The sequence below is a fragment of the Prionailurus viverrinus genome, chromosome C2 (genome assembly GCF_022837055.1).
Source record: "Prionailurus viverrinus isolate Anna chromosome C2, UM_Priviv_1.0, whole genome shotgun sequence".
NCBI lineage: Eukaryota > Metazoa > Chordata > Mammalia > Carnivora > Felidae > Prionailurus > Prionailurus viverrinus.
This window is the reverse complement of record NC_062569.1, coordinates 51,066,932-51,092,581: the sequence shown is the minus strand read 5'-3', so window position 1 is coordinate 51,092,581 and position 25,650 is coordinate 51,066,932. Positions and strand designations below refer to the sequence as shown.

The 25,650-nt window shown below is 35.2% G+C and overlaps 1 protein-coding gene across 9 annotated transcripts in view; it reads right to left on the bottom strand.

Moving 5' to 3' along the window:
• The window catches only part of LEKR1 (leucine, glutamate and lysine rich 1), a 222,762-nt gene that overhangs the window by 53,536 nt on the left and 143,576 nt on the right, over positions 1–25,650 (bottom strand). For all 9 annotated transcript variants that reach the window (XR_007155716.1, XR_007155720.1, XR_007155718.1 and 6 more), the window contains 2 exons: positions 13,603–13,696; positions 808–972 (listed from right to left, as the gene is read on the bottom strand). Coding sequence is in view for 2 of the 9 variants with exons in the window: in XM_047875645.1 (XP_047731601.1) it covers positions 808–972; positions 13,603–13,696 (259 nt within the window). In the remaining 7 variants the exon portion in view is untranslated. The remainder of the gene's footprint in view (positions 1–807; positions 973–13,602; positions 13,697–25,650) is intronic.

Here is a 25,650-nt window from a genome sequence, read left to right as displayed (position 1 = left end):
GCTCTTGAAAAGGCTGTACCATATCTCCTGTTCACTGAAGTAGAGGCCATTAAGTCTCATTTGATGCCTAATTTACACAGACTGTTAATGAGTTTATTCAAAGTATGGTTTCCCCACTGGGTCTTGGTTAATATACAAACACATATACATACACACGAACACATACATATATACACAAACACATGTATATATATATGGTGCTCAGGTCTTATAATAACAGGACAACCTTAACAAAACCTTAAATTATGTTTAGGGGGCACCTGGCTGGCTCAGTCAGAAAAGATGCGACTCTTGATGTGAGATTATGAGTTCAAGCACCACACTAGGTGTAGAGGTTACTTAAAAATAAAATCTTCAAAAAAATTATGTTTAGCACACACTACTTCAGAAATTATGGAGGTAGATTACATTTTTAAATATTTCCCTTCATTCAAAATGTCTAGAATTGAAAATATTTGCAATTAAAGGAGATAGGCTTTAGTTGTTGGGAAAATATTAATTACGTAAAACATCTCCTTATCATTTAATGTTGGATATTTGAAGTGTTGGAATATTTACTCATGCTAATTATTAGTTATAAATTTATGCTGCCTAAAAAATAAGTTTATTGTATGCTGATATGATTTATTTCAGCTACTTATTTTGGAAAATAGCCAAACCATTCTACCCATGTAGCTAAAACCAAGGCACAGTGACTATGAGGAAAGCTACTTGAGTTATAAATATTGTACAGTGTTCTTACAAGGAAATAACCAACATCTATAGTTTGAAACCCATTAGATAATAATGAACATCATAATGACAGACCTTCATTTTTAGTTCCTCTTGTTCTTTCTTATATTTACAGATTATTTCTTGATGTTTTTCCTTTTCAATATCAAGTTCCAGTTTAGCTTCTGCTTTAAAAAGCAGAGCTTGCTCCTCAAACTCAACTAAATGCTGGGCTCTTTCCTTGGAAAGTTCAGCTTCAATCTAGAAAATAGTATTTACCACACATTTAAAACCATTTGACCTTAAGAAAAGGAAATTAAGCTTATTTTCAGACTTTAATTAAACAATTTTTAATTCTAATATTAATTGTTTCATTAATTGAATTTTTTAATTCTAAAGAATCTGACTCAGAACTTAACCCAGAAAAAAAAATGACCTTGGGTCAAATATTTCAAGATCTTCTAAGACCTTCTAAGCTTTTAAAATGAGTAGAGAAGTTAAAACAATATATTCTGACAGTTTTCAGAAATACTAAAGCTTAGTGTTCTGTACCTTTGTATTATAAACCCAGTCCTTGCCAGAAACCCTATAAGAAAAAAATAAAAAGATTTTGAGCCCTTCAGACTGAGGTCTACTGAAAGCTCAGAGGAGATATAAAATAGAAATGTTGAGTTTTTAAATGATCTTTTCTTGATGAGACCCCAGAAAGTTCTGTAGTCACAGATTACCATTTTAATGTGACTGAGGCCAGAAGGATGATTAAGGTAAAACACAGTCAAGTCAGTGATGACTGTATCCATATTGGACCCAGATAGAACCATAGCACTGGAAGGGACCGTAGAAATCCCCTGGTTCCATTTCTCAAGCTTCCATGAATTGTGGAAAGAATCAGCAAGGGTTTTGGATTCAGATGGAACTGAGTTTAAATCCTGGCTCTAAACCCTTGGCTCTGCCACTTTCTAGCTGTATAATCTTAAATTGTGACTGTAACCTCTCCTGGTGGACTTACAACCAGTTCCCTTGGGAATCATTATGAAGATTAAATGGGACAAAACATCTGTGTAAAGTTCTAGCATGAGCAGGGATTAAATAGTCAGTGAAGATTACTCCTGTGCTGTGACCCTTCAATCTCTATCACAGAATCTACACTAACCATTGTCTGGTCTGTGCCTCAACACCCCTAGAAACCATAACTCACTCCTTCCCAGCAAGCATCTCCATTTTCAGACAGCACTAAGCATTAGGCAGTTTTTCCTTTAGTTGAGCCAACATCTCTCTCCCTGTGGTTTTTAACCATTGGTTTTGGCTCTGCCTACTGGAGCAAGAGAGAGAACAAATCTATGAGTACTGGAGTCATTCTGGCCTAGTCGTTCATCTAGTGAGATTAGAGAATTCCAGTGACAGGCTGGCTCTAGATTTACATTGTGCCATGATTATAAATTCTTAGAACGAGTAAATGCCAGATAACTTGGGAGAAAAACTGTCAAATCTGACTTACTGTGACTCTGTGATTCAGACCACTATACAAAGGAAGACAGAGGTCAACATGAATTTCTCAGGGAAATACTGAAACCCGGGTACCAGGAAACAGAAAATTTGCTAAGGAAGTTAACAGAAAGTCCTTTAAATTAAACAAAATGCAGATAGAAGACTAGCCCCAGTGTGGGGTCAGTTGAGTTTATTGCACTGGTTAGAGGGCTGAGCATTTCCTTTAAGGAAAAACAATTATGTTTATACTCAATGCAAGGAGTTATTCTGGTTCTCTCAAAGTAAGTTTGTGGGTTGTTTGGGGAAAAGGATGCTAAAGATCATTTAGGAACGTGATAGAATTGCTCATTTGTGTTGTGTTCACACTTCTAAAGACAAGGAAAGCCTCAGAGTCTCTCAAAAAAAGAACAGATGTTTTTCTGAATTCCAGGTACTTACATCCACCTGCCTCCTGCTAGCCAATATCTCAATGAGATATATACCAGAGGTGTCTCAAATAAACTGAAGCAGAAACCTTTTTTTTAATATATGAAATTTATTCTCAAATTGGTTTCCATACAACACCCAGTGCTCATCCCAAAAGATGCCCTCTTCAATACCCATCACCTACCTCCCCCCCCACCCCCCATCAACCCTCAGTTTGTTCTCAGTTTTTAAGAGTGTCTTATGATTTGTCTCTCTCCCACTCTAACCTTTTAATTTTCCTTCCCCTCCCCCATGGGTTTCTGTTAAGTTTCTCAGGATCCACATAAGAGTGAAACCATATGGTATCTGTCTTTCTCTGTATGGCTTATTTCACTTAGCATCACACTCTCCAGTTCCATCCACATTGCTACAAAGGGCCATCTGAAGCAGAAACCTTAATACAACTGTCTCCCCCTGCCCCCGTTTCTTCCCCAGTCCGAACACAGTAACCACAATCCATCTAGTTATTCAGGTCAGTAACTGGGGCATCATTTTTATCTTTCACACCTAAGTCGACACCAAGTCCTATTCACCTCCAAAAGATGCCTTGAATTCATTCATTTCTTTTCATTTACACTCCCAACGCTCTAGTTCTGGCCACTATCACCTCTTTGCTGGCTTCCTTACTGCCACTCCTGCCTCTCTCCAATCTATGACACACACAGCAGGGTGTTCTTTACAAACTATAAACTGGATTATTTTATTCCCTTTTAGTGGTTTCTCAATGCATTACTATAAAATCAAAACTCCTATACATGATTTTCCACTGGGCCACCACCAGCGCATGCAACACTTTTTTGTGAATTGACAAAGCACCCCTTCCTCAGAGGAACACAGCCTCATGCTGAGCAGAGCACGTGGTGAGCAGAGCACTGGCTGGATTCCAGCTCTCTTCTCTCCCTTGGCCTGTACTACTGTGCTGGGCACAAGGCAAACACTGTTTATGGCAGCCCTGAACTTCTCCAACCTGACTTTCACTTTCCCCATTTGATCACAGCCCCGTGTTCCAACCATGTTGGAATAGATGAGTCAAGAGCACATGAAAGGAGGATATCAAGTGCAAAACATTTGAAAAACTCGCAAGGTGTAACTTTAAGAGTTAATAGCTCACAAGATGCCTTGATACTATTAAAAAAAAAAACAACTAAATAAACACGTTTTGAGAAGCTGAAGAAAAATGTGTGCCAAGGTACTAAAATAGCAAGTGTTCAAAAAATTCCTTGTGTGGCTAATTGGTAGAGTTGAATTGTTATTTTAGGACAAAAAGACATCTTTCAAAATAAGGACTGATTGCTCAAATTAAGAGAACAAAAAGATATCCAGACTAGGTGGGACAGGACAAACTACGAATTAGATGACAGAAAGACTTTAGAAGGACTTTTAAAAAAATTATTTAAATTAATTATGGGGAAGAGGTCATTTAGGAAACCAGTAGAGTCCCTTGATGAAGATGGAGCATTAAGTACTCAGGGAAGAAAAGAAGGCAGCTGGTGGATTGAATGAGTAGAATGTTCTGTTCTGAGGCAGGTAGCACGGAGATCTTCTTGCTCCTGAACTATTCCTTGGAATGAATACTTATCGGTAAAGAGAAAGAGAGAGAGAGGGAGAGAGAAAGGAAGAAGGGAAAGAAAGAGCATGAAGATAGAAGAGGGCAGAGTGATTTTACTATCACTGATTTGATTTTTAGTTTGTACAACCAGAGAAAGAGAAGCACAGTGACGAGCTTCAGGAGGGATTTCTAAACGTTTAAGGAAGCTTCAAGGCCATCTGAAAGTGTTGACCCTGTAGCATAGAGAGATGATACTATTGGTTCCTTCATAATCTGAATAATTTGAACAAAATGAGAAGCCCACAAACACAAGGATTTTCTTAAGCCAGTATATTGTCATTGAGAAGATGAATTCATGCCAAATTATCACGTTTATATTTTTTACATATTGATAGAAGCTGTTTAAAATATCCTAGATGAGAGGTTCCTGGGTGGCTCAGTCGGTTGAGTGTCAGACTTCAGCTCAGGTCATGATCTTACTGTGCCTGAGTTCAGGCCCCACGTCAGGCTCTGTGCTGACAGCTCAGAGCCTAGAGCCTGTTTCAGATTCTGTGTCTTCCTCTCACTCTGCCCTCTCCCCACTCATGCTCTATCTCTGTCTCTCTTTCTCTCTCTCTCTCTCTCTCAAAAATAATAAACATTAAAAAAATTAAAATATCCTAGATGAAAATAACTAAATAAATAAATAAAAAATAAATAAATAAATAAAATCTCTTTGATGAAAGAACTTATGCTTATACAAAATAAATGAATTTGGTGATGGTGCTTATATAAAATACAAACTACTTTATATAATAACTAATAGTAATTTTCATAATCACGGGGAAATTCTGATTTCTAAAACAATAGCACTGCTGGGGATTCACTCAAGGGATACAGGAGTGCTGATGCGTAGGGGCACTTGCACCCCAATGTATATAGCAGCACTTTCAAAAATAGCCAAATTATGGGAAGAGCCTAAATGTCCATCAACTTACGAATGGATAAAGAAGATGTGGTTTATATATACAATGGAATACTACTTGGCAATGAGATCTGGCCATTTGTAGCAACATGGATGGAACTGGAGAGTATTATGCTAAGTGAAATAAGTCAGTTAGAGAAAGACAGATACCATATGTTTTCACTCATATGTGGATCCTGAGAAAATTAACAGAAGGCCAGAGGGGGAGGGGAAGGGGGGAAAAAAAGTTACAGAGAGGGAAGGAGGCAAACCATAGGAGACTCTTAAATACTGAGAACAAACTGAGGGTTGATGGGGGTGGGGGAGAGGGGAAAGTGGGTGATGGGCATTGAGGGGGGCACCTGTTGGGATGAGCACTGGGTGTTGTATGGAAACCAATTTGACAATAAATTATATAAAAAGATAAAATAAAACAAAAGCATGAGTAATATATGAGCTCAAGAGTTACACAAAGAAAATAAATTGCTATCTGTGTACACATTACAGGTTTGAATTTTTCTGCTTTTTATTTATCCATATCCCCCGTTAGCTCAAACTCTATCTCCTTAGTGAAGGCTTCCTGATGATTCCAGGGGCTTCCCGATGATTCCATTCTGAGTATGTTGTTTTTAAATTCCTTTTGTATTTGTGTTGATATGCATTATTAGTATAACACCTGTGTCTAATACTGATGTTCAAAATACCATCTTTTCACTATTTTCCAAGTGAGTTATTTCTGGTTGATTCTGAGATAATTTTCCGTCAATGGAGCCAAATAGCATATTGTAACATAATCACTCATTACTGACAATCCCTATAAAAGCAAGGGAATTTCAGATGCCAAAGGAGAAATTAGGTCATTTGTTTATATTTGATGTATCTACATAATTTTTAAAAATATATCTCCTATAAATAAATTTTTCTATGTTCTAAAAGTTAAAACAAATGCTGGTTGAAAACTAATAACTCATTATTTATGAACTGACTACTGAATAAATATATTGTAAAAGTGGATGATTATTCAAATGCCCAGACTTTGCAGTAAAAAAACAATGCTAAGGAATAGAATATATATTGAAGCCTGTCAGAAACTGTAAACCCAGGATGAAAGGAGGGAATATTCTCTTAGCACCAATACAAGGTAGGATGGCTACTTATATTAGCTCATTTAATTCTTACAACATATATTAATAATAACATAATAATTATTATTCCTACTATCTAGATTACAAAATAGATTCAGAGAGGTTAAGAACCATCACCAAGATCATAGAGCTACTACAAAGGTGGAGAGGTATGCACACTTATTTATTTCTGGTAGACCCCATGGTTCAGCATGTTTTGTTTTTCCATGTAGCCTGTCTCCCCACACATCTACATAGCGTAGTGATAAAGGGAATGGACTTGGTATTTATTTAGTTTTGAAATATTTGGTGATCTTTCCAGATAACTTTTTGTTAATAAATTCTAATTTAATTCCACTGTGGTCAGAAAAAATACTTTGTATGTTTTGAATCTTTTTAAAGTTACTGAGAGTTATTTATGCTCCAGAATATGATCTATTTTAATAAATGCCCTATGTGCACTGGAGAAGAATATGTATTCTGTTGTTAAGTGGAGAATTTTATAAAAATCAATTAGGTCATGTTTATTAAAAGTGCTGTTCAATATATCTCTTAAAATAAATAATTATAAAAATTATTATACTACTTTACATACTATATATCTTTACTAATTTTCTAGATATTTTTATATCAATTATTATTGAGAGAGGGCTATCATTGACATCTCTTATCTAATTTTGGATTTGTCTATTTCTCCTTGCTGTTCTGTCAAATTTTTCTTAATTTTAAAATTAATTTAAAAATTATTAGGTGAATAAATATCTGGGATTATTATATCCTCTTGGTGAACTGATGATCTCTTTAATAATATGAAATCAACTTCACAATCCCTGCTAATATTCAAAATATTCTAATATCTTTGCTTTGAAATTTACTTCATAAATATAATACATGTATTTACATATATGTAATATACATAAATAAATATAAGCAGATACATAAATATAAACATAGTTCTAGCTTTCTTTTGATTTGTGTTAGCATATATTTTATTTGTGTTATGCATCCTTTATTTTAACTTACTTGTTAAGACATTTCTTTGTATTAAAGTGTATTTTGTTGGAGGGAAAATACAGTAGAGTCTTGCATTTTTATCAAACATGACAATCCTATCATTTAATGGGGATAGTTAGGCCAGGGCTCTGCAAACTATGGCCCACTGACTAAATTCAGCCATGCCCATTCATTTGTATATTGTCTATGGCTGTTTTTAAGCAACAATGGGCAGAGTTGAGCGGTCGCAACAGACAGCCTATGCCCCACAAAGCAAAGATATTTATTAACCAGTCCTTTATAGAAAAAGTTTGCTCCCAGTTTAGATGACTTACATTTAACTTGATTATTGATATGATTAGCTTTAAATCTATTTTGTTATATGCTGTTTGGCCCATCTCATCTCTTTTCCTTTTCCTTTTCCTTTTTTTTTTTTTTTTTTGTCTTCTTCTGACTTAAGGTTTTTTTTTTTTTTTAATTCAATTTTATTTCCTTTGCTGGTTTGTTAGCTATAATTCTTTTTCTACTTCTGTGGTGGCTTTAGAATTTATAGAATACATCTTTAACTTAAAGCAGTCTATCTTCTAGTGATTCATCATGTCATGTATTGAATTAAGAATCTCAAGGGGCGCCTGGGTGGCGCAGTCGGTTAAGCGTCCGACTTCAGCCAGGTCACGATCTCGCGGTCCGTGAGTTCGAGCCCCGCGTCAGGCTCTGGGCTGATGGCTCAGAGCCTGGAGCCTGTTTCCGATTCTGTGTCTCCCTCTCTCTCTGCCCCTCCCCCGTTCATGCTCTGTCTCTCTCTGTCCCAAAAATAAATAAACGTTGAAAAAAAAAAAAAAATTTTAAAAAAAGAATCTCACAACAGTATACTTCCATTTTTCCCTTCTTAGACATTGTGTTATTTTTGTAATATATGTTGCTTCTACGTGTTATAACTCTCACATAAGGTTGTTAATATTTTTGTTTCAAAGTTAACTATATTTTAAAGAAATTCATATAATTAAAAGACTCATATATTTATCCACATTAGAAGGTCCAATCTGCCATCAATACCGTTTCTGATATACTACATTCCTTTGTGTGGATCCATATTTCCATGTGGTATAATTTTTCTTTTGACCAAAGGCCTTCTTTTAACATTTCTCATAGTGTGGGTGTGCTGGTGATATATTTGCTCAGCTTTTTCATTTCTGAATGTCTATTTCATCCTCATATTTGAAAGATATTTTCACTTTGTTTGGAATTCTAGATTGGCAGCATGCACCCCCAGGCCCCTCATTCTTCCAGTACTTTCAATCCCACCTTCCTCTTGCTTATGTTGTCTTTGATGAAAAAACTGTTGTCATCCTCACCTTTGTTCCTCTCTATATAATATGTCTATTATTCTCTGGTTGTTTTTAAGATTTTCTTTTTATCACTATTTTGAGCAATTAGATTATAATGTTCCTTGGTGTGCTTGAGGTTTGTTGAGCTTCTTGCATGTGTGGGTCTATAGTTTTCATTAACTCTTAAATTTTTCAGCCATTATTTCTTTAAATATTTTTTCTGTCCTTTCTTCTCTTTCTTGTCCATTGGGGATTCCAAATATGCATATATTAGTCCATTTAAATTTGTCTCATAGCTCCCTGATGTTCTTGTTTGTTTGTTTTGAGTTTTCTATTTTTGTTTCAATTGCTGTGTGTTCAATTTCACTAAACTTTTCTTTTGAAAGGTCTAATCTGATATTAATCCCATCTAGTGTACTTTTCATCTTAGATATTGTTCTTTTCATCTCTAGAAGTTCATTTTAGATCTTTTTTATATCTCCCATATCTCTACTTAACATGATCAATTTTTCCCCCAGATTTTGGACAAATGGAATCCTGTTATCATAACTGTTTTAATGTCTTTGTCTGCTAATTCTAATACCTGTGCCTTTCTAAGTCAGTTTTTATTAATTGATTTTTCTCTCATTATGAGTTACTCTCATTATGAGTTTTCCTGTTTTGTTTGTTTTGTTTTGTTTTGAATGGCAACTTTTGATTGAATGCCAGGCATTGTAAATTTTACCTCATTAGATGCTGAATATTTCTGTATTCCTATGAATATTATTGAACTCTGTTGTGGGATGCAGTTAAGTTTATTGGAATCACCGTGAGTTTTTTAGTTCTTCCTTTGAAAATTGTTAGGCAGGATCAGCTCAGCATTTAGTCTAGGGCTAATTTTTCCTTACTGCTGATGCAAAACTCTTCTGAGAACTTTACCCAGTGCCCTATAAATTATAAGTTTCCCAGTCTGGCCATGTGTGAGCATTTGGTACTCCCCTTTAGTCTTTTCATGGGTCTTTCTCTGCCTTTGAGTAGTTTCCCCACACATATGCATTAACCATGGATATACTTTATGGGAACTCTTCGTAGATCTCCAGCATTATTTCTGTGTGCAGCTTTCCCCTGAGAACACTACCCTGTGAATTCTAGCCACCTTGATCTGTCAGGTCTCTTCAATTCGAAGAATCTGCCAAACTACCTAGATTCACACTTCCTGTATTGTGGCCTTAAATTTCTTTCAAGGAACGAAGTCTGGGCAATCACAGATTTCACCTCATTTGTCTCTCATCTATAAGAATCATTGTTTGATATCTAGTGTCTTCAAACCATTGTTTTCTATCTTTTTCCCAATGGTTTACTTGTTTAGGAGGGAGGGTAAATCTGGTTCCTGCTAGTTCATATAGGTCAAATGCAGAAGTTTTTGCATTTTGTATTTAGCTCTCATCCCCCACCCTGCCCAGGTTTGTATCGGTTCTCATTTCCTGGCTATATAACCTTGGCAAGTTACATAAATTCTCTGAGCCTTATTTTTTTCCATGTGCAAATGGGAATAATAATTTTATAATAATTAAAATTACATTTATGGAAAGCATTGAGCACCAGGCCTAGCATATAGTAAACACTCTAATTAATGGAGACTATTTTTATTATCCTGATTAAAGGTTTAAGTCATATGATATTTGCAGGCTATTCCAGATCTAAAATTCTATGATTTCATTAATTCAATTTTGAAAATTACATGGTATAATTTTAAAAATTAAAGTGTGCTCTCACTATTGTTTTTAGTCATATATTTATAACGCATAAATGAAAACTGATATTTTTATGACAAGTTCATCCCTGTACATTTTGTTATTTTATAAGCGATCCTTTTAAATTTCATTAATAGTACACAAAAACACATTAGGAATTATTCAGCCATTTGGCTCTTCTACTTGAAGAACTTGATATTTTTTTGGTTTGCCTCCTTTGATGCTGGAATTGCCTACTTCTTGAGGTAAACTACCCCCCTCCCTTGGGTTTTCACTATTAATCCAGTTGCTCAGCCAGGAGGTAAGGTTCTGTTTGTTTGTTTGTTTGTTTGTTTTAACTATTGGGTTATATCAAATTCTTCTTCAAAATAGACGAGCCAAATGGCTGAATAATTCCTAATGTGTTTTAGTGTACTATGAATGAAATTTAAAAGGATAGCTTATAAAATAACAAAATGTACAGGGATGAACTTATCATAAAATATTGGGTTTTAAATGCTTTATGTACTATTTAAAATGAGGTCAATGGTAATACAATTCTAAAATGTTCCTAAATGTGATGATATCTTAGTAATAATCTAAGAAAATATTTGGTTGGAATTTGTTTATTGCACTACAAAGTAATAGTCAATACATGACTATCACTTAATGTCAGCACTCTGGCTATAGGAAATTTCTTAATTACAAAAGTTTTAACTGAAACGTAACAACACTGTTAACTTGGAACCAATTTTAAATGTTCACCATACACAATAATTATTTTCTTCACATCAAAGAATACTTGAAATAAACAAAAATCTATGGCAATTGGTAAATATACAGTTATTTTAAAATGTGCCATCTTTGTTGCATAGCAACTATTGATTCTATTATGTGCTTTTTACATACTCTAAAATAATTAAGCAGAGGCACAAATTGCTATCTACTCTTTTTGAATGCTAAAAGCACTTAAGTTATGAAGTTTATTCTAATATGTGTATTATATATTTGTAAAGGGAACATTTCATTCCTACACAAAGGCACAGTGACCCAAGAAAGAGATGACAGTGTCATAGTAGTGATTCTCCTTTCTCATGAGAGGACTTTTAGGGAACTTTTTATTCATAGTCTCAATAACTAACACAGCCAAGACTTAATTATCATTCCTTGGCTTTACTGGTCTGGATCTGGATTTACTGCCAAGCTAAATTATAAGATTTATTAATAAGAAGTCATGTCCTCTCAACAAAATGAAATGCCCATTTATATCATAGAAAATTATACATGCCAAAATATGTCTATGATACAATTAATTTATGAGAATGATATCATGGTCTCAGTAGGAACTTAGAAAATCTTACATAGGTTTATTTGCATCATCAAATTAACAGCATGAAGCAAGATCATAATACTTTTTTATATGATCAGATGCTAACACTAACTTGGTCTACTTGTGTTAGCACCTCATGGACAGGGTACAGTAAGAAGCAGTATAAGAAGAGATCATAAATGCAGAGACTTCTACGGTATATTGTATTTGAAAGTCCTTCAGGGGTGTGACCAAGGAGATAAAGAACTTCTATACAAGCAAAGGCTGGAAGGTTCACTCTATCGGTCTAAGAGGAGCTCAGGCATTTGAGGGAAGGGAAGAATCTGTGACTCTCTATTCACACTAATTCCGTCAGTGAAAGTTCTGCATCAAAAGATGAGATGTTTACAATATCTCTTCATACATACTGCCAAATTGCTCCCAAAGGGTTGCTGTAACTTTCAGCCCGTTGAACAGTGAGTATGAAAGATTACCTTACTAGACTTTACCACAATGCCAAAACCACTCTGTCAACTGGATGGGTAAAAAATAATCTCTCATTGTTTTAATTTGCCTTTTTTGGATTGCTGGTTAGGTTGATCATCTTTTTTGTATTTTTAAACATGGGTTGGTAAGGATGGAGTAAGTGACTAAGAATAGCCAATTGAGTACCCCAAGACTAATAAAAATTCAAAAAATGTGGGCTTTAGGAGATGGAAAAGAAAAAGCCCATACTTCAAAATAAGAATGAGCCACTTAGAGCAACCGTTAGTCCATTCTTAAGTTTTAATTGTTGCCTCTATAGAACTGTTGTTCTAGTGATCATTTCTCTTACAGCCTGAGTGTGCTATCCCTGAGGGACAAGGGAAGTGAGATTCATATGTAGAGGGCCAGTAATGCCTGTGTATGGCCAACTGAGTAAATACTGGAAATGAAAGTGAACAATTTAGATCTCATCTGAGCCAGCAATGATATCTAAAGGGTCTAAGTTTGGTGGATGGTAGAGTGAAGAGTCCAGGTGGAGATGTTAGTTTGAATGTAGTCACTGCTTATTGCTTGAAGTTACAAGTTATAGGGTCTGGTCACCAAGGAGAAGAATCTGATATAACCAAACAGGTTGTCGGGGCTTAAGTCAAGCAATCTGAATTTCACTAGCTAGCTCTAGTACTAGATGCAAATTTATAATGGTATCAAAAAACCATGGATGAAGGCTAGTGCTAGGGATAGGTATCAGTTGGGCAAGAGAAAGAGTTGGAAAGGCTTCAGGACATTGTTCAGGATAAGGTCCAGGGATCAATCAAGGAGTATCAGAAGTTTGTGACAGGGAGATCATGGTTATAGTCTCAATGACTAGAGTTGTACATGGCCTGAGAAGATAGGGACCAACAATTTTTAGAATATTATTTGAATTCCTTAAAATTATTAAAGTAATACATATTTATTACTGAAACTTTGAAAAATTTAGAGAAGTCCAAAGCCAACAATCAATGCATTTTTCAATCCTCTAAGAGAAAATATTTTCCTTAAAAAGAGTGAGCTAAATACTTTCCTTTTACTTTGCCAAAAGTTCATAACTGAGTAATCTGGTCATTTTCCATTCTCTTACATTATCTTCTTAAAAGCAGAGAAATTACAAGAATGAATTAATATTCCCCTGCTTTTAAGGATGTGGTCAAAGGCAGATTCTGTCACTTTACAGGAAAAAGGTAAAATATTTGAAAATAAAAATTAAACTTTTACATGAGAACTAGGGGCCATCTTAATTTTACAAGTTTTAAAATTCTGTTCTTACCTTTTTATTTCCTATTATGTTGTCTAGTATTATGGAAAAGACACACATTATAAGTATGTTTGGCCTAGGAAATTCCAGAAGGAATCAAAATGTGCATAGAAGCAAAGATATCCGGAATAGTCTCCTGGCAAACAGAATTTTGAAAAAGCAAATAAGACACATGCTGATGAAAGTTACATTATTGTTACCTTCTCTCTCCAGTTATCATCATTCAGCAGCTTCTGTCTAAGGGTTTCCTGCAGCTGCTCGATGCTTTTCTGATGTGAAATCAGCATTAATTCCCTGAAAACCATAAACCCAACAAATGAATCAAGACTTCCCCTGACACTCTTCCTAAATTGCAGTTCCTGGCTCAGAGAATACTATTTCACAACTTAGTCTGTTTATTCTCTTTAACAATTATAAATACTACCATTAGATAATATTTTAACCATTCACAGAAATTTACAAACACTGCATACAAGGTAAGTATTTCATCAGTATTTTTCTCCTAATTTTTGCTTAATAAGTTATGTTATTATTTTTGCATGAAATAGTAACAACATATGTGGAGTCATAAATATAATAAAACATCACACATCATGGTTCCAAAGTTTACGACTAAATTCTAACACTAGACGATATTTTGTTTCCTTAAAAAAAGAAAATATGTTGGGATATGCCATAAAATCAACACATGTTGGTAGTTCTTGCTAGATTTATTTTTCTTTTACCTGTCTCAAGTACTGATAGGAACAAACCAAATTAAGGAGAGGGTAGTGTTTGAGAAATGGTATAGTACAAAACATATTAGAAAATTGGAAACAAAAAACATTTTAATATTTTAATCCATATAAATGGACCTTTTAAAAAAAATTATTAGAGAGAGAGTGAGCAAGCAGAGAAGGTGGCAGAGAGAGAGAGGGAGACAGAGAATCCCAAGCAGGCTCCATGCTGTCAGCACAAAGCCCAACGTGGGGACTGAACCCAGGAACCATGAGATCATGACCCAAGTGGAAACCAAGAGTCGTACACTTAACCAACTGAGCCACCTAGGCGCCCCCATATGAATGGATCTTAAAGCTTAGTTCATAATCCTCTGGTTGGAGGTAAGAGCAAAAGATTCATAAGAGCTTTTTTTTTTTTAATGTTTATTCTTGAGAAAGAGACAGAATATGAGCAGAGGAGGGGCAGAGAGAGAGGGAGACACAGAACTGGAAGCAGGCTCCAGGCTCTGAGCTGTCAGCACAAAGCTTGATGTGGGGCTCAAACCCAGGAACCATGAGACCATGACCTGAGCTGAAGTTGGACGCTTAACTGACTGAGCCACCCAGGTGCCCCATAAGAGCATTTCACAGGGAGGGGCACTGAAATTAAGTCTTTGGATATCACTAGTGGCAAAACTGCACCTGCTGATTAGGGTTCCTTCCCTTTTCTAGAATCATAACCTTCCTTAGTTTCCATACAGATGATTCTTCTCCATTGCTTATTCCTCTTTCTAATCTCTTTGTTTTCCATCATCACCCTGTTCCTTTTAGTTCTGACTCCTTTCTCAAAACTGTGACTTTCATTTATTACTACCTGTTGGACATCGCCACACTAATGATCCATTAACAACCAGATACATCAAAAAAACAAATTCACCATCACCTGCTGCAATCTTGCTTTTCTTTTTGACTTCTGAAAATCTTCAGGAGTCCAAATCTTTGGTTTGAAATCTCTGAGTTCTCTCTGACTCTTGCTTCTCCATGTTCTACTACATCCATTCAAGACCAAATTCTATATTTTACTTCCTGAGTGCACCTCAAACTATTTCTTCTCTTCCTTTCCCACCAACAACTGCCTTGTTAAGGTTCTTGACTTTATCTCTCACCTATAGTATTATTACAGACCTTCAATCTATGTCTTGTTTTCTTTTCTAGTCTCACTCTTACAATATTATCACATGTTTTTTACCATAATAAAAATAGTGCCTACATTTCTAGGCTAGAAAATTTTAAGGACACAAGCATAAGAAGACATGTTTGACTTGGTAACCAGGATAATGAGTATCATTTAAGGGAAGCAGATTGAAAAAAAAAAAAAAAAGCTCCCAGACTTCTCTTTCCAGAAGTATGTTGGACTAGGTACCTTGACAACTTTCCTACTTAAAATAAGTAAACATTTTTTGAGGTGGGGGGCACAAGTGGGTGAGGGGGCAGAGAGAGAATCCCATGAGAGGCAGAGGGAGAATCCCACAAGGGGCATGGAAAGCAGGGGGGAGAGAGAGAGAGAAGCGGGGTTCACCCAAAATGGGGCTCATGGTTTTTTTTTTCCTGAAACAGGGCTCGTGCTCACCCAAAGTGGGGCTTGTGTTCACCTGAAGCAGGGCCCAAGCTCACCCGATGCAGGACTCAAACTCACAACTGTGAGATCATGACCTGAGCTGAAGTCCGATGCTTAACCGACTGAGCCACCCAGGCGCCCAATTAAACATTTTTTAACTTCTGAAAAAATCTTTAAATTCATCAGTGAGCCGGACAAAATGTGGGAAGGATGCGGAGAACAAAACTCAAGTGAAAAAACAGAAGGATATGAGTAGAAACCTATTGAAATATGAATAAACTGTAGTTAATTATCAACAATTAGCTAAATGTATTACACCAATGTTAGTTTCTTAGTTTTTACAGATGTGTCATGGTTATAAAAAATGGGCCAAGGAGAAACATAAACCCTCTCTGTACTGTCTTTGTAACTTTTATATAAATATAAAACTATTCCAAACTAAACCTTAAAAAAGTGAAGCAAAAGGAAGAACCCCCAACTATAAGTAGAGCATTGAAAGCAACTCTCACCTTGAAGGTACTTTCCAAATCTGATGAACTTGAGCTTTAAATTTCACAGCCATGAAGGGCTCAAGAGAGAAGAGTCTACCAGTAAACTCACCTGCATAAAGCTGCATCTCAAAGAGCTGCATGTGTAACATATGTGTGAAATTCACACCTAGCATGTGTAAAATTCAAATAACATCTCTCAAGGTACAAAAGGAAAATTACTGGTTTTGAATATGGGTGCTAGGTAGAGGGAAAGATATATATCTCTCACAAGAATCTGTAAACACAAACTAACCCTAATGCAGGTTTGTATTGTGAATTCATACTACCTGAGTGGCTCAAAGAGCTTCACGTTGAAAAGATATTTTATAGTGGTAATAGGTTAACTTTGCCTCCAGATGCCTGGTAGGAAAAACAGGTAGGAAAAATACTGATATTTTCAGGAGCAATCTATCTTCAATCTGGGACTCAAAGATTTTCTACAGATAGTCAAAATCTATGAGATCATAATTTTTTTTAAAAAAATTACAAAACTGTAAAAGAAAAAAAAAGCCAGTAAGAGAAAGAGTAAGACATAATGACAGCATAATTAAACTCATACTTTCTAAAGTTTTGAATTTTCAGATACAGAATATAAAATCAGATGTTCAAAGAAATAAAGGATTGATTTAAAAGACTAATGAAATATGAAAAAGAACCCAATCCAACTTGAAGAAATTAAAAATATAATAATCAAAATGAAAAACAGTGCATGGTCCTGTAGCAGATTATTCACAGCTAAAAAAATGAAGTAATACACTAAAAGGGAGATTTAAAGAAATTATATAGAGTGCAGTACAGGAAGTGGAAAATATAAAAGAGAAGTTGATATATGGTGGATAGAGTGAAAGATCTAATATATATCTATTCATTATTCAGAAAAAGAGAAAAGGGGGAAGAAGCAATTTTTGAGAGGAATATTCCCGATTGATGAAAAACACTAACACACAAATCTAGGAAACTCAATGGATTCCAAGCAAGATAAATAAAAATAACTCTCCCATCTGGGCATCTGGTAGTGCACTTGAAGAACATCAAAGTTAAAGAGATCTTAAAAGAAGCAAGAGAAAAAAAATCCATTATCTTCAAAGGAGCCCATTCTCCAACACAAACAAAGGAAGTCAGATAGCAAAATAATATGTTCAAAATCTTATGAGAAAAGAACCACCAACTAAAGTTGGGTACCCAGCAAAGCTATCTTTCAGAATGAGACTGAAATAAAATATGCTCAGACAGGGGCGCCTGGGTGGCGCAGTCGGTTGGGCGTCCGACTTCAGCCAGGTCACGATCTCGCGGTCCGTGAGTTCGAGCCCCGCGTCAGGCTCTGGGCTGATGGCTCAGAGCCTGGAGCCTGTTTCCTATTCTGTGTCTCCCTCTCTCTCTGCCCCTCGCCCGTTCATGCTCTGTCTCTCTCTGTCCCAAAAATAAATAAACGTTGAAAAAAAAAATTAAAAAAAAAATATGCTCAGACAAAATTGGAGGGTTTACTACCAGCTAAAGGACCTTTAACTAAAGAACCTTCTAAAGAATATGCTTTACAGGAAGAGATAAGATCTCAGAAGGAAGGTGAGGTATGCAAGAAGAGATGGTAAGCAAAGAAACTGGCAAACTCAGATGCAAGGAAGACTTCTTGGGCACGTGATCAAGACGGTTGTACAGGGCCCAATTTCAGAAGGGGGTCCTGTGCTTCGGATTTAATGCTTTATGGTCACTCTCAAGAAATTCTTAATAATTTTATCTTTAAATTTGTGTTTTATGTGAGGTCTGATGGGACAACTGAGCATGTACCAAGGTCATGGAGCTTTGGCTCACATATAGTTGTACCTCCTGCCACCTCCCTGCCTCTCCGGGATGGTTCTCCAGCCCCTGCTCCTCAGCCTTTGCCCAGAATCTGCTGCCTTCCTCTGCTTTGAGTGTGGGCCCAGGCTGAGGCACTGGTATAGGGAGAGTGGGGGTTGGCCACCCTGGGCACAGGGTGCTTATGAAAGCCTGCATCCACTCCACGATTTCCCCATACCCATGGGAGCACACCATTCAATAGTCATCAAGAAAACACCATGTCAGATTGAAAGAGAGACTGTGAAGGCAGGGACAAAGCTTCTTTGTAGCTTTTTGAACAAGAGCCCCACATTTTCATTTTGTACTGGGTCCTGAAAATTGTGTAGCCAGCCCTGCGTGTAGGTAATTGTAAGCAAATATCTATATAAAAATAATAGTTTTGAATATGTATAATTAGTGGGGCTAACAAAAGGATAGAATTAGAACACTAGACAAGACTACATACTGTATGTCAGGATTCCAACAGTAAGAACTCAAGTGTTCTTTGGTCTTTGCATGATTCAAGGGGAGTTTGAGATATTAATTTTAGACTTTATTAAGTATGTATGGTACAATTTCAAAAGTAAACACTAAAAGAATAGAAATAGAATATACCATTAGATGAAAAGCACAAAGAAAATAAAATTCCAACAATACCCCTCCATCCAAAGGCCCCAAAGGTAGAAACAGTGCAGAAAAAAAAGTGAAAAAATGAAAGTTTAAAGTAACAATGATAGTAATGGTAAATAAATTAAACTCATAAGTTAAAAAAGAGAAACAGACTTGATCAACAAACAAACCTGAGCTATATGTTCTTTATAAGAGACATTCCTAAAACATAAGGACATGGAAAGATTTCCTTATTATTATTATTATTGTTTTGGAAAAGATGTAACAGGGAAATATTAAAAGAAAAGAAGTATGCAATTATATTGATATCAGACAGGGTAAACTTTAAGACAAAATCATTCTGGGCTTATAATAATAACAGGTTAATTCACCATAAATAGTCTAAATTTATATGCACCTGTTAAAACAACCTCAAAATATATAAAGCAAAATTTATAGGACTGTAAGGAGAAATTGTCAAAACCATACTATAGTGGTAGATTTCAATACAGGTCCATCAGACTGTAAGTCTGTCTCTGGGACCATCATAAAAAGCCACGGAAATGTATACCACACAACTCCAGGCTATTATGTGAGTGGTCTTCCTGTAATGTGTAATGCAGCAATCCAAGGTCAAGCAGAAAAATAATTCAATAAAAATAGAGGATTTTAACAATGCAAATAAGATTGGTTTAAGGTGTGTGTGTGTGTGTATATATATATATATATATATATATATAAATTGTTTATATATAGATTGGTTTTATATATATATATATAAAATTGGTTTAAGGTGTGTATATATATATACGTATATATATATATATATATATATACACACACACACATATATATGTGTATATATATATATACACATATATATGTGTGTGTGTGTATATATATATATATATATATATATATATATATATAAACCCAATTAGTAGAAAAACACACAATTATTTTCCAGCTCACATGGAATTGATTACATCCTAGGCCAGAAAGTAAATTGCAGCAAATTTCAAACAACTGTTGCCTGATTAACCTGATATAGTCCAATATGGTAGCCACTTGCCAGATGTAGCTTCTTTTTTAAATTTTTTTTTTTCAACGTTTATTTATTTTTGGGACAGAGAGAGACAGAGCATGAACGGGGGAGGGGCAGAGAGAGAGGGAGACACAGAATCGGAAACAGGCTCCAGGCTCCGAGCCATCAGCCCAGAGCCTGACGCAGGACTCGAACTCACTGACCGCGAGATCGTGACCTGGCTGAAGTCGGATGCCCAACCGACTGCGCCACCCAGGCGCCCCGAGATGTAGCTTCTAAGCACTTAAAGTGTAACTGGTTCAAATAAGGATGTACCTAAATTTAAAATGCACACCAGATTTGAAATCTATGATATCTGTGATAATTTTTAAAGATGATTACATATTTAAACTATAATTTGGATATAGTGAGCTAAGTAAAATATATTAAGATAGATTTTACCTGTTTTTCCTTTAATGTGGCAATTAAAAAGTTTTAAATTACATATGTGTTTCACTTTATACTACTGAACAGCACTGTTACAATCCATATTCTCAGAAAACAAACCCCCATAATAAAATATATGTAAAATATGTCCACGTATTTGGCAATTAAAAAATGTATTTCTGAATTACTCATGGGTCAAGTAAAAAATCATAACTGACATTTCAAAATACTTAGAATTGGACAATAATGAAATTGCTATATATCAGAACTTACAGAATACAGATAAAACAGGAAGGATACTGTGGTATACTTTAGAATACAGATGCAGAAATGAATGCTTTTCAACTACATGTACCATAATGGACAAATCCTAGAAACATAATCTTAAGCACAAAGAAAAAAAAATTGGGTAATACATGATTTTATTTCTATGAAGATAAAATATATGCAAAGCCTAACTTTTTAAAGGAATATAAACATACTATGTTACTTGGTAAAAGTATAAAGTGAAGCAAAGAAACATCAGGTTTGATCTGTAGGTGTTTATAGATGTTCTTTATCCATTTGAGGAAGTTCCTTTCTATGCCTAGTCTGTTGAAAACCACAAAATCTAAGTTGGTGTTTTCCTCTGGGGAATGGGGCACTGTAAGTGGAATTGGGGAGAAGCACAAAGGGACTTCAAAGCTAATGGTAAGGTTCTTTTTCCTAAACTGTGAGTGGTTGATACATAGATGTTCATTGTATTACTTCTTTATACTTTATACCTATGTTAACCTTCTTTGTAGCTACTCAATATTTATAAAAACACTATTAGTGATAAAGCCTGAGCACAGCGTAGACTCAGTATGCAGAGGAAAAGGAATCAAAGGGAAAGACTAAGGTGAAGGAACAGGCAGGTGACTAGTAGGGTGAGGTTTACTATCAGCTATGCACACTAGGGACAGGGACAGAGGTGAATTAGGAAGGCAGGATCCCTGTCCAAATGGTGCTCAAAATCCAGTAATGTAAAAGGAAGATTTATCTTTCAAAGTGTGGGGTGCACCCAGAAGATTCTGATGCTTGCTTAGCAATCTCTAAGCTGAAGCAGAAGAAACAAAGAATGAGGACAGCAAAAGATTACATTAAAAAGGTCATTTGTTCTCAGTCCTTAAGAGTCTCTTATGGTTTGCCTCCCTCTCTGTACCTTTTTTTTTTTTTTTTTTTTTGGTGATGGGAATTGAGGAGAGCACTTGTTGGGATGAGCACTGTGAGGTGGTGTATGGAAACCAATTTGACAATAAATCATATTTTAAAAAAATAAATAAAATCTCTGGAAAGCTAAAAACAAAAAACAAAAAACAAAAAAAACAGCTCATTTGTGGCTTTCTTCCAAATATGTGGACATTCCTGTCTCCCTTACAGACTCATCTTCCTGTACTTGTCATTTAAATGTTCGTGTTCCTCAGCACTTTTTCCTCTCAATTCTTTCCCTACATGATCTTATCCATTCGTATGCTTGAAATGCAGTCTAGATGCTGACAATTCCCAAATTTTATGTGTTGCTCAGATCTATTCTCTGAGTATCTGACTCATGAATCCAACTCACCATCTGACTACTCTATATTTCAGAGACATCTCAAACATATCTGTAACTCAGAGGCTTAAAGTACTAGAGTATATTTTTTGCTCATGTTATGTGTCATCTGCTACTCTGCTCCACATGGTTTGTTCCAGGATATAGCGCAAGGAGCAACTCTTAACCCAGGAATGCTATTTTTCGTGGCAGATGGAAAAGAAAAATCTCCAAAACATTGGATTTGTTAAGTCTTCTACTCAGAATTGGTGCATTCTCTCACATATCAGTGGCAAAAACAAGTTAAGCGGCCAAGTCTGGTGGCAGTCAGGGGTGGATAGTATAGACCTCCCACTGGGAGGTGCACACGGAGTAGAGCCTCTCCATCACAACTCAGAAATCCCCCTGGAAGCCACTGTGAGGATCTCTACCCTGGAGGTGGGGCATATCCCTTCTTAGATGGTGGTTCTACTGCTGAATAGTATTTTATTGTATTGATACACCACAATTTTAGATTTTAAATTTAGATCTATGATATATTTCAGATTTATACATATTTCATAGTATGAAGCAAATTTCATTTTTTTTGTACATGCATTTACAATTGTTCCAGCACCAACAGTTTCAAAATACTATCCTTTCTCCAATGAACTGTTTTGGTAGCCATGTAGTAAACCAATTAACCATATATGTGTGCCTATTTCTGGGTTCTCTATTCTGTTCCACTGATGTATTTGTCTTTCTTAAGACTGATACCACACTGTCTTGAGTATATTTGTAGCTTTTCAAGAAGTCTTGAAGTCAGACACTGACTTTGATCTTTTGACTATTCAGTTTTTTTTTTTTCAAAGTTGATTTGGTTATTCCATGTGAATGTTGGTGCATTTCCATGTGAATTTTAGAATTAGCTTGTTAGTTTCTACAAAAAGTTCTGCTAGTGTTTTTATTGTGATTGTATTGAGTCTATAAATTAATTTGGTGATAACTACCCTTTTAATAATATTGGAGTCTTCTGTCCCATGAACATTATATATCTCTCCCTTTATTTAGGTCCTCTTTAATTTCCCTCAGCAGTGTTTGTAGTTTTCAGTGTACAGGTCTTGCCCATCTCTTGTTGGATTCATCCCTGAGTATTTCATGTGTTTTGAATTATTTTTGTAGATATTGCTTTTTAATTTCAATTGTTATCTGCAAATATATGGAAATTAACTTGACTTTGGGTATTTGTCTTTTTTCTTGAAACCTTACTAAGCTCACTTACCAGTTCTAGTGACTTCTTTTGTAGATTTCATAGGTTTTTTTTTTTTTAATGTTAGTGAGCACGTCATCTGTGAATAGACAGTTTTATTCTTTCTTTCCAGTCTGATGCCTTTTTTTTTTCTTACTTGATTGTACTGATTAGAACCTTCAGCACAATCTTGAATAGAAGTGCTAACAGTGGATATTTTTCTTGATCCTGATCTTAAGAGAGCATTTAGTCTTTCACCATTAAGTATGATGTTATCTGTAGGTTTTTTTAGATGCCTTGTATCACTTGCTGAGATTTAAAAAAAAAAATCAGGAATAAGTGTGTTGTCAATTGTTCTTTTATTTTTTGCTTCTATTGGCATAATAATTTTTCTTTTTTAGTATAATATATTAAATAACAGTGATTTGAGTTTTGATTGTTAAACCAATCTTGAATTCCTGGGATAATCCCCACACATTCACAATTTTTTTCGTTTTTATACATTGCTGGATTAAATTTGCTAAAATTTTGTTTAGAATTTTTGCATTTATGCTCATGAAGGATATTGGCTTATTAGTTTTCCTGTAACGTTTTTGTTAGGTTTTATTATCAGGGTAATATTGGCCTCATAAAATATATTAAGAACTATTCTTTCCCTTTCGATTTTCTGGAAGAGTTTTAGAAGTAGTATTATTTCTTCATTAATGCTTGGTAAAATTCACCAATGAAGCTTTCTGGGCTAGAAGTTTTCTTTGTGGGAAAATTTTAAACTATAAATTCAGGTTATCTATTTCTTCTTCAGTGAACATTGGTAGTTTATGTTTAAAAATCTTCTGTTTCACCAGAGTTGTCAAAAGTAGTGGCATAAATTCCTTTCTAATATTCTTTTATTATTATATTAATATATGAAGAATATATGGTAATGTTGCCTCTCCATTCCTCATACCAGTAAATTCTGGTTTTTTCCTGATCAATCTGGATTGAGATTTTTTAAGTTTATAGATCTCAAAGGAACTAATGTTTTATATTCTATATTGTTTTTGTTTTCTAGGTCATTGATTTCTGCTCTGATCTTTATTATTTAACTTTCTTACTTTGGATTTTGTTGGCTCTTCTTTTTGCAGTTTCTTAGGTGGGAGCTGAGACCTTTTTTTTCTTTTTTCACATTTATTGCTATAAATTTGCTCGCCAAAGTTTTGCTTTAGTGACATCCTACAAATGTTGATATTTCCATTTAGTTTAAAATGCTTTGTAATTTCCCTTCCAATATTTTCTTTTCCTATGTCTTATTTAGAATTGTGTTATAAAGTGTACAAACATTTGGGGGATTTCCCAGACACTTTTCTGTTCTTTCTTTTTTTTTTTTAGTGTTTATTTTGAGAGAGAGAGACAGGGTGGGAGAAGGGTAGAAAGAGAGGAAGAGAGAGAATTCCAAGCAGAGAGAAGGATAGAAAGAGAGTGGGAGAAGAATTCCAAGCAGGGTCCATGGTCAGCATGGAGCTGGATGGAGGGATTGATCTCAGGACTTTGAGATCACAACCTGAACCGGTATCAACAGTCAGATGCTTAACTGACTGAGTCACCCAGGTACCCCTCTGTTATTTATTTCTAAGTTAACTACATTGTGACCAGAGAACACATTCTGTATGATTTGATTTCTTTTAAACTTCTTTAGTTTTGCTTCATTGCTCAACCATATCTTGGTGAATATCTGTATGCCTTTGGGGAAAAAATATATATATTCTGCTGTTGTTGGGTGGGATGTTGCATACATGTCAATTAGATTAAGTTGATTGCAAAGCTTAAGTATTCTATAGCCTTACTGATTTTTCTACTTGTTTTATCTATTGTTGTGAGAGGCTATTGGAATATCTAACAATGATCATGAACTTGTCTACTCCTTTCAGTTCTATCAGTTTTTGCTGCATGTATTTTTAAGCTCTGTTATTGTATGCATAAACATTTAGGATTGTTATGGCCTCCTGATGGATTGATTAACTTACCATTATGAAATGAATTTCTTTATTCCTGGTAATATTCTTTGTTCTAAAATCTACTTCATATGATATTAAAGCATTTCAACTTTCTTTAGATTAGTGTCAGCCTGGTGTATATTTTTTTCATTCTTTTATTTTTAACTTGTGTCTTTACATCTAAAAGAAATTTCCTATAGGCAGTTTATAGTTGAATCTTACTTTTTTAAATACAATCTGATAATCTTTGGCTTTTAATTGGATTGTTTAGACAATTTACATTTAATTGAGTTGTTGATATGCTTATATCTATTGCCTTGCTCTTTGTTTCCTATTTGTCTCATCTGCTGTGTCCTTTTCCTTCCTTTTCTGCCTTCTTGTGGATTTTGTGTATGTCTTAGGATTCTATTTTATCTACTTTTTTTGTCTTATTAGCTATAAATTTTTGTTTAGGTTTATTTTAGTGGCTCCTAAGGGGTTAAAATAGCCATCTTTAACTTACCACAGTTGTAGTAGACTGAAAACTGCTTTCAATCCTGATCCACAGAGTCTGTAAACACGTTACTTTATATGCCACGAGGGACTTTGCAGATGTGATTAAATTAAGGGTCTTGCGATGGGGAGATTATCCTGGATTATCTGGTTGTGCCCTAAATGTAATTACCAAGGTCTTTATAAGAGAAAGGCAAGATCACTAACATGGGGGAAGGTGATGATGTGACAAAGGAAGCAGAGATTAGATTCATGAGGCTAG